This window comes from Nanorana parkeri, unplaced genomic scaffold (genome assembly GCF_000935625.1).
Source record: "Nanorana parkeri isolate BGI_ZX_2015 unplaced genomic scaffold, ASM93562v1 scaffold143, whole genome shotgun sequence".
NCBI lineage: Eukaryota > Metazoa > Chordata > Amphibia > Anura > Dicroglossidae > Nanorana > Nanorana parkeri.
This window is the reverse complement of record NW_017306411.1, coordinates 1,350,844-1,360,831: the sequence shown is the minus strand read 5'-3', so window position 1 is coordinate 1,360,831 and position 9,988 is coordinate 1,350,844. Positions and strand designations below refer to the sequence as shown.

Here is a 9,988-nt window from a genome sequence, read left to right as displayed (position 1 = left end):
CCTTTCCCCCACTCCTCTCCCTGCTCTCCACCCCACCCCAACCCCCATCCCCCCCACCCTGATCCTCCATGCTGCTTTAACTGCCTCAGAGATAATATGTAGTGTTTATAAAGGCCTGCCACCTGTACCAAGTTTCTTCAAACATTGAATATCTGTCATGGAATTGGGCTACTATTTCCTCCATTCACTTCTAGTAGTTGACTTCCTCCACCAATTCCCTCAACGTCGGGACTATCGCAGATTTCCAGTATCCGGGAATCAACTTTCTTGCAGCCATTATCAGGAAATGAAGGAGCCCCCTCTTGATTTAAAGTGAGAGGTCCTGGAAAACATTCTGGGGCTGGGTCCACAACAGTCCCAGTTTCCTGTCATGCTACCCTAAAGATGCCCTCCCAGAATGGCCGGATCTTATTATATGCCCACCAAACATGGAGCATGGTGGCTCCCAGTGCTCCAACAGTGATCTGAAATCACAGGGAAAATATTGTGTAATGTCACTGGACAGTGATATCGCCGTGATAACAACTTAAAGTTTAATTCCTGAGCTTGAAAAGAAATAGTCGATTTATGTGTAAGTACGAAGCAACACTTCCATTTTTCTTCCAAAAGTGTATAATTCAGCTCTTTCTCCCATTCCCTTGTGAAATACAGCCTATTAGCGAACGCATCGTTTAATAAAATCTGATATACTCATTGAGATTACCTGCGTGCCTTCCCTGGACTCTATACAAGTTTTCTCAAATAGGGTTAGATCTCTTTCTATTCGCCCTTGAGGTTGCAACCTGTTATAGTAACCCCCGAAGCTGTGTATATTGTAACCATGTGCCATGATATCGCCTACTCTCTGAGAGAAGCTGTGTTAGAGACCTAAGTCCATCTTCGGTGAGTGCTTAGCATATAGGGGGAGGCTTGTATGTCTCCCATCAGAGAAAAATAATACTTTCCCATAATGGGGGTTAATAGGCCTATATAGTTAGATATTTTCAAGTTATTGGCCTGTGTGCCCCATATGCAGATGTTGCATCAATAAGGGCAATAATGAAACAACTGGATGACTTTGCAACATCAGGTGAGTATTTCAACTTTGTTTTCACCCCTAGAACAAAACGAACACTTAACCCTTGCAGTGCAGGGGTAGCCCCCCTGCAGGGCTTAACTTTTAAAAATCCTTAAGTTCTTCTTTAATTATAGTATAGTAGGATTCTTCACATCTGCACTAATATAGTTCACATTACATCACTGGGTGGTACTGCAGTGCACAAAACTAATACATACTTTCATCTGACTAAAGTTGGCCATACACTGGTATATTATTATGCAAATGTTCATACGAAAAATCTCATAAGAACATTCCATAATGCCATGAGGGACTTATAGAATGTCATTCAAAATATTATTTGATTTTAACATGTGATTTTAGAATGAATGGATTTTCTCGTAAACCACATTCATTATTCGAGAAAAAATTTCTATCCTGTTCCTTTGATTTTTTTCATCACTATGGTCAAAACAATCACCAATTTGACCACTTTAGCTATTAGAAAATCAAATGAACATTCTGATAATGAATGAAATGAAAACGTATACATGGCCAGCTTTAGGGCTCGTTCACACCAAATAGGGCATTTTATGCTCTATATAATGAGCCCTGCTGGTGCGTGGTTTGAAGGGCATCACACTGTTTACCTTTTATTTCTTTTTTCTATCTTTTATAAAATGTCAAAAAATTAAATTTTGTTCATCTTTATGCACTGCAGTGCATTACAACGTTGTGGCATGTGGTGCAGTGAGTTGTGATGCGTGCTAAATGTTTATGCACTACACACCACCACACATGTATAGTGTAAACAGGGCACATAGAAAACAATTGTTTTCTATGTGTCCTTGTGTTGAGCCTGTGATTATCTATGCAGTTATAACAACTATACGAACGAACCCTAAGTAAAACAATGCGAGACATCCACTTTCAATGTGCCCAGGCCACTGAAAACTGCTGACTAAAACTCTTGAGATAGCTATAAACATTATTCCATACACATTTATGTTTCCAAAAAGATTATAGTTTAATTTCCTCCAGTATAAACAACACATATTAATTAAAATATTTAGGTACCTTAAACCAGAAGAACTGGGCGGTCCCAGAATTGACAAGGTCAGGTACAAATGGACATTCGATTGTCAGCGATCCGTCAAAAATTGGGTCATACTTGTATAAAGCTTCCTTTTTATAACATAAATCATTATCATTTTGAAACACGTCTACTTTTAAAAGCTGCTTCCAACATTTTTCGGCATCTCTGCGTATGTAAGAAAAGAAAAGATTACTGTAAAAAATAAACGTTACTAATTGCACCTGGTTAAGACTACATGTTCCCAATGGAAATCAAGCCTGTTAAGATAGGATCATTCTGTTGTGTAAATAAGGGGAGTATATTTGTATGGCATATATTCTTTGGACCTGGTAAATTATTTATTTTCCTTTCAATAGTTTAAAACATGAAATATATAACCAGGAAATTAACAATGCATATTTTGCTTAATGGAGAAGTATTGGGAGAGTAAAATATACTCTTCCCAATACTAATAGCTGGTGTTGGACACTACAACAGCAGAAGATTCCTTTTATATCTCTGAGGCCTCCACCTCCATAGCCGGTGCCCTATTCTGCCATAAACCCTTGACCCCTAGGCCTAACAATTTTGGCTGAAAGCCCACCTCACAATGGGGGGACATTTGTCGGCGTTCGCAGCCATGTGGACCTGGGACATTGCAGATATTTGGGTCTAGAACGTGATCTCCAGGGGATACAAAATAGAGTTTCAGACTCGGCTTCCACGCCACTGACCTTAGTTCTGTGGCCTGTTAGAGTTTGTTTGCTGTGTTGCCCACCCCTCAGTTTACGTATTTCGGCTGTCCCATGATCTAAGACTGAAAGCCCTGTGTCCTGCGCTGTACAATTAGGAAAATAGGATCTTACCTTTAAAATCCTTTTCTCGGAGTAGTGTCCAGTATGTAGTAGTTCAATAAGGTTGGACTACTACAACTGTTCAATAAGGTATATGGTGTTCTATACTATACTCCAAAAAAAGGAATTTACAGAAAAGGCAACATTCCTATTTTTTGGATTTCGATATGCTTATATTTACTCCTGCAATCGTACAGTGAGGAATTCAAGGCCATTTTAACCCGCAAATAGGCACCCATTCTAGTTATACTACGGTATTTTCTAAGTTTACCAGATTTGGTGTGCTTGTCCTTGACATCATGCAAATACCAGCATTCTCCTCTTTCTGTTGTTACCAACATTTTGCTAGAAATTTTGGTTTGGACCCCTTCACACACGTATTTGGTGTTTGAAGTGGATGAGAGATCTGTGAAAGCCATCCCACACTGCTCACCAACCAACCCCAGCCAAAATAGGGTCTACTGTACATGTTAGGCTATATTCACACCATGTCCACACCAGACCCAGAGCACATCTCCAAACGCAGTGCTGTGCGCTTTTGCTGCGTTCAGTCTATGTCCAGGTGCAGTTGTCCTCAGGTAATCACAGCCTGTGCGATATCTTGCAAAATGGGGCCTAATACAGATGCAGTTTCTAAAGTCAGATTTTAGATAATTGCTATATAAATTGTTGACTAACATGTTAGTTTGAAATTTTTTTTTTTCCTTCGTTTTAATAGAGTGAGTACGAGTCAGAACCTCTGTCATGTTTGTACTGTTGTCTGTATTTTCACCAGTAATATCTTCCTTCACTTCCCGAGTGACAACAGGACATCGATAAAAACCTGACAGATGTTCTAATCCCTCCAATTGTTTAATAAACATTCCTTTGTTGATGTTTTGGCTCAAGATGGGTTTAAAGGTTAAGGGAAATTTGACCATTAGGCCCAATTCTTGACTGATTGAAGAGTTCCATAAGTATAAACTCACCAAGCGGCTAAACTGAATCCTCTCCTACAACAACATATACATAAACAAACTGAAGGAATTTGGCATTTTCCGCCAAAAAGCACGTTACCCCAGTGGAAGGAAGTTCCTCACTGTCCCTATTGATGCTTGGCTATCATTTGATGAACTGACAAATATTTTTTTCAACACTCTTGAGGAAGGATTCTATAAAGGCTCCCATATACCAGGGTCTTGTTAGTTTATCTTACCGGTAAAAGCATACATAGAAACCTGAATCTTCTAGCCTTCCAGGGAAAAAAATCAGGTAGTTCCTGTCTTGGTGAATTCTTGACTGTATATCTGTAGAAATTTCTGTGTGTGAACCATTTTTAAACCAGGTAATGTTGTAACTTTTTTTGGACTCTGGGGGTTCATGTGGGCATCTGACAAAAAATGGCTCTCCGTCAGGAATGTAAGCTACTTCAGGATTTTCATCATCAGGAACCTCTGCAAGTTAAAGCATTTGATATATAAGTAAAACTCTCCACAAAATATGTATACAAAATGAATTATGAGTGAAGGAAATTATGTACTGTAAGTTAACCACAGATATAAGGTCTATCCTAAAAAATGGCTAAATCCTAAAAAAATATATTTGTGTCAGTGCCTGGAGCATGAAAAATATAATTATGGCTTATGCATATGGGAATTGTTTTCTGGCATTTGACATGCATTTTTTTTAAAGAGCATTGCAAATGTAAGTCACCAAATTAGACATCAATATACATGACATTTCAAAGGCTACATTTGACGCGCTAGTGTTTATTTAGGCGCAACATGACTTGGGTTTTGTTTAAACTGCAAGCACAAGTAGGTCAAACGCATCCTTTTCTTGTAAAGAGCTGCATTTTCCATTTGAATGCATGCGTCTGAGCAGTTCTGCAACACAAGTTGAAAGAACGAGCCCCACTCTCCGAAAATCACATCCTCCATCTAGAGTTCTATAATATTTTCGAACTTCCCTTCCCCTTCCTTCTTACATTACTAAGCTTGAAATGGGACCTCAGTCTGAATTATAAAAAATTAAGACTGCGAAGAAACCCAGTCTTTAAAAGAGAACTATGGCCCAACCTGTTTTGGCCATAGTTCTCTTTAGAGCCGACATGTGACAGCTGCAGTGTCACTTGTCAGCTCTAATTATGGGGATGAGTGTACTTCACTCTCCCCATAATCCTCCTGTAACAGCAAACTGTTTCATCAATTTATCGGCTAGAGAATCAAACTATACATTATTCATAAAATGTTAATTGATCCCAACCCAAACCTTCTGCTTAATACCAGGATACCTCACCCCCCCATATTTGTTGGGACTCTCTTTTGAAATAGGTTGGATAGGTTTCTGGGACACCCATCGTTCAATTGCAACAGTATTGGGGCAACCTATTAGTAAAAAAACATTAGGAGAACTCCTAAACAAAACAAAAAAAATAAACAAAAAACAATAGTTTGCACCACTATTGAATCTTGCTTACTTTTGCATATCTTCCCAGCAGCCAAGCAAACTATTGCCAAGGCTAAGAAAAAAGTGACCACTGAAAGTATAGCACTCTCATATCAACCCATGTATGTATTTTATTTATGTATGTACATTGTATTATATATCTGTATTATAGCTGGTGAAGTTGGGCATTTTTTTCTTAAGGACAGATTGCCTAAATTTCGATAAATAAGGAATCCATTGATAGCACACTACATGCTAGAAAACGAACTCATAGGGGTCTATTCATTAAGCTGCCGTAGGCAGCCAAGTGAATGACCGAGCTAAAGCGAAGTGAGCCGAACGGTGTTCGGCTATTCACTTCAGGCTGGTATGGCTGATTTCAGTACCCGCCCTCTGCTGATGGACCTGATGGAGAACTGCAGCAGAGGGCGGGTGCAATGCTAGTTTACTATTGGCTATTGCAAATTGAAACAGCCAATAGGAATCTTGCAATGCATTCCTATGGGCAAAAATTATTTTTTTTTTCTATTCTGACACGGCTCGATGTCAGAATAAAGAAAAAAAAAAGCAGTGTTTCTCTCCTGGGGGGCCGGGAGCGGGGGACTCACAGAGCGCCCGGGAGAGTTTGCTGTCTGGAGATCAATGTACCTGGTTAGCTGATCTCTCTGCAAGTGACCGGAGCCAGCCGTAAGATCAGCTTCGGCTTTCAGCGCGGCTCAGCCGAGCCGAGGCATAAGCCTTCGGCTCGACTGAGTCGCTCGGCTAAGTTCGGGAGCTGTACGGGCTATTGTTACATAGTTACATAGTATTTGAGGTTGAATAAAGACATAAGTCCATCAAGTCCAACCTGTTGTGTGTGTGTGTGTGTATAGGTCCATTAATGTGTTCTCATTCTTAAGAGTACCTGTACCCTTGTACATTTCGGTCTCTCAGGAAGTTGTCCAAAAAGCCTCTTGAATGATTCCAGATTAATTGCGGAAATTACCGCTTGAGGCAGTGAGTTTCAGACCCTAACCCGCGCGAACTGAGAAGAACCCCTTCGCACCTTATGTTCAAATTTTTTTTCTACCAGTTTTAGGTAGTGTCCTGTAGTCTTTGTTACGGAATTAATCTCAAAGAGTTTGTTGCTAATGTTGCTATGACTATGGAACATTTTGAACATGAAAATCATGTCCCCCCTTAATCTCCTTACTTGGGGCCGAACCATTGATGTGTAAAGTGGCATAATTATAGACCTATCCCTGCAAAATATTCCCTTCTTGATGCAGGACAAGATTCTACTAGCTTTGCTTACAGCAACCTGGCACTGTAATCTATTATTTAGTTTGTGGTCTACAATGACCCCCAAATCTTTCTCCATTTCCGACTTCCCTAGCGGCATACCCATAATTGTATAACCCATTTGCCTATTATTCCTCCCAAAGTGCATAACTTTGCATTTATCGACATTAAACCTCATCTGCCACATAGTTGCCCACTCCCCTATTTTATCCAGGTCCTCCTGCAATGTTACACTATCTTGGTCTGTTTCTATTACCTTCCCAATTTTTAAAAAAAAAAAACCCATGCAGCAATAATAATCAACCCCTTACCCGCAGCAATAATAAATTATCCTTGGGGTAGATTAATACTGCAGCCGGGGCAGAAATTACTATTAGTTATTACCGTATTTGCCGGCGTATAAGACGACCCCCCACTTTTTGTGTAAAAAATATAGGTTATTTTGGGCTATACTCGTCTTATACGACGAGTATAGCCCAAAATAATGTTTAAATGCACCCACTAACATCCATGGCGCTATTCCCGAGTGTGGCTCGGGGTTAATTTTCAGTACCATAAGCAGTAACCCAGAGCCACATTCAGGATTACAGTCTCTTACCTTGTCCACGATCCCCGCTGTGTCCTCCGTCTTCCACTGAGCCAATCACGGCAGGCTTTGTATTCATTAATACAAAGCCTCTCGTGATTGACTCAGCGCCGAGCCAATCACATCAGGCTTTGTATTAATGAATACAGGCTTTGAAGACTTAATTGTCGGTTGCCGCAGCTCTCCATGTTCCTCCGCGGCAGCCAAAAATTGTAAAATAGTCCCCTCTCTTCTGCTGTCAGTTCAGCGGGAGAGAGAGGGAACTACTGTATAACAATATTAATTGGACTGGGACCGCTATCGCTGCGTCCCTTTGGTAATGCGGACCTGGGCTCGCGTGCCAGCAGAGGGGGCCCCACGTGCCCACTCTGGCACGCATGCCATAGGTTCGCCACTGCTGGGCTAGATCCTTCGGCTGCTTCGTGAATAGACCCCATAGTTATAATCCCTGGTCTAACAGTCAGGATAACACATTTTTGCACTTTAATGTTTACTAAAGACAAACACAAGTTACATCATGTTCCTATGTTTACAAATATTTATCTTATATAAACCCAAAATTTTCTGTGCTTTATAACTGGTGCACCGCATTTATAATACAGGTGAAACTAGAATAATTAGAATATCGTGCAAAGTTCATTTATTTCACTAATGCAACTTAAAAGGTGAAACTAATATATGAGATAGACTCATTACATGCAAAGCAAGATAATGCAAGCCGTGATTTGTCATAATTGTGATGATTATGGCTTACAGCTCATGAAAACCCCAAGAACCCCAAATCCACAACCTCAAAAAAGTAGATTATTACATGCAATCAATAAAACAAGGATTGTACATAGAACAATATCGGACCTCTGAAAAGTACAAGCATGCATATGTACTCAGTACTTGGTTTGGGCCCCTTTTGCAGCACTTACTGCAATTACTTTTGCACGATATTCTAATTATTCGAGTTTCACCTGTATTAAAGGCAGACCATAACTACAACTTTCTTACAGTGTATTTCCACTTTTGCAGTCAAATTGGGATAACGCCTATTTTATATTAGTTATAAGTTTCCATTTACATTGCATAACTTAAAAAAAAAATAGAATTGCTGCTTACATATTTAAGTGCATTTTCTTGCCTAACAATCATACCTAGTCTCTCCCTATGTAATGTTAAGGAGGGGGTTGGGCAAAGTTATGTTTACTCTAACTACACCTGCCTGTACTGTGCTGGAGGATTTCATTATCAGTTGTAAACTAGATTAAAACAATGCCTGCCCTACCAAAGGGTTAAATAATTCTAGGCATTGCATGGGGTAATGAGAGGAAGCACAGTCTGACCCTCAGTCTGACCATCACTTTTTAACTGCTCAGAGTAGCTTGGATTTTGCACAAAGGCCTTCACCAAAGAAACAGCCAAAAGGTAAATCTATTTTATATTCTAATGTTTTTTTCTTTCTAAGGGCTGTGTCACCTCCCTACAAGCTTTTCAGGATCTTCAAAGTATAACTAAAACAATTCCTCTAATGATGACTTTACAGGAATAAAACAGCAAATTCAGAGAGCAAGCAACAGACTAACCGCACATAATAATGTTGCAAACACAAACATGAAATCTAGTACAGCTTGAAACCTAAAACATCAGCACAATATGGACAGCACATGATGTCTTTCAATTCCGCACTTTTTCAGAGACACTTCTTTCCCCTTAGTGGGCATACTTTTTTACATATCCTAAAATATATTAATTTGCGACATATTCCTTTATTACACTGATATATATTCTAAAATATTTCACAAACAACTATACAGAACAGATTTTTAGGCGGGGAAAATGTAGCTGTAACAGGAAATGGTCAGCATGTCAGGAATGCATACTTGTGGTCAGCAGCCCAGAAGAAAACACGAAAGAATATTGTGTGATCTCTAAGTAAAAATGAATGTGTTTTTTTCTGATAAGAAAACTGTTGGATATACAGTATGTGCTGTCTGCATGAATAACAAACTAAAACTGCATGTTTCCAACAAAGGAATAATTACTAACTGTGAAATCATTGAAAAAGGGCTATAGATGCAGAGCTGTCTTTTTTAAAATTTCTTTCAACTTTATCAATGCATCTTTGTCTCTTGAAATCTTCACCTATAGCAGATGCATTCTCCATAGATAAAGTTACATTTACTGGCACTTGAATGTCTCAGGATTTAAAGTGACACTAAACTCAGGAGTTAAATCTTAAAAATGCATTCAAGTACCTTAACTATTAACAAAAATGTATCTTATTTGTGTATCGCTCAGCTGTAGATCCTCCAATCATCTCTGAATTGGTGCTGACACTGTCCTTCCTTTTCTTATTGCCATGATAATGCATGTACACTTACCTTGTAAATCTGACAGTGAACACGACAGGCTTGGACTAATAAGAAATACAAAAATAAATAGCTGTCCCAACATTGTATGGACCTGAAAAAAACAAAAGAATAAAGTCATTTATAAGTGCCTACTTCATAATGTATTCCGTTATTCTAATCAAGTTGTATAGTATAGCAGATTTAAGAAGACAGTGGAAAGAAAAGTCGTAATTTCAGAAATTGCAGGAACCCACTTTTCTCGGCTAATGGTGTCATATACAGACAAACTGAACTAGCTACAGCAAAGATAAATATATATATATGCACTGGATCATCACGGGAATGAAATATAATTACCTGATGATTCGTCACACATTGAAAGTAAGCACA

At 39.2% G+C, this 9,988-nt stretch overlaps 1 protein-coding gene across 1 annotated transcript in view; it reads right to left on the bottom strand.

Annotated features, from left to right (window-relative positions):
• LOC108785108 (interleukin-1 receptor-like 2) overlaps positions 1 to 9,712 on the bottom strand; it is a 32,146-nt gene extending 22,434 nt beyond the window's left edge. The window contains exons 1-3 of the mRNA XM_018554117.1: positions 9,626 to 9,712; positions 4,161 to 4,395; positions 2,114 to 2,297 (exon numbers count right to left, since the gene is read on the bottom strand). Coding sequence (XP_018409619.1) covers positions 2,114 to 2,297; positions 4,161 to 4,395; positions 9,626 to 9,701 — 495 coding nt within the window. The 5' untranslated portion in view covers positions 9,702 to 9,712. The remainder of the gene's footprint in view (positions 1 to 2,113; positions 2,298 to 4,160; positions 4,396 to 9,625) is intronic.
• Between the last annotated feature and the right edge of the window lie 276 nt (positions 9,713 to 9,988).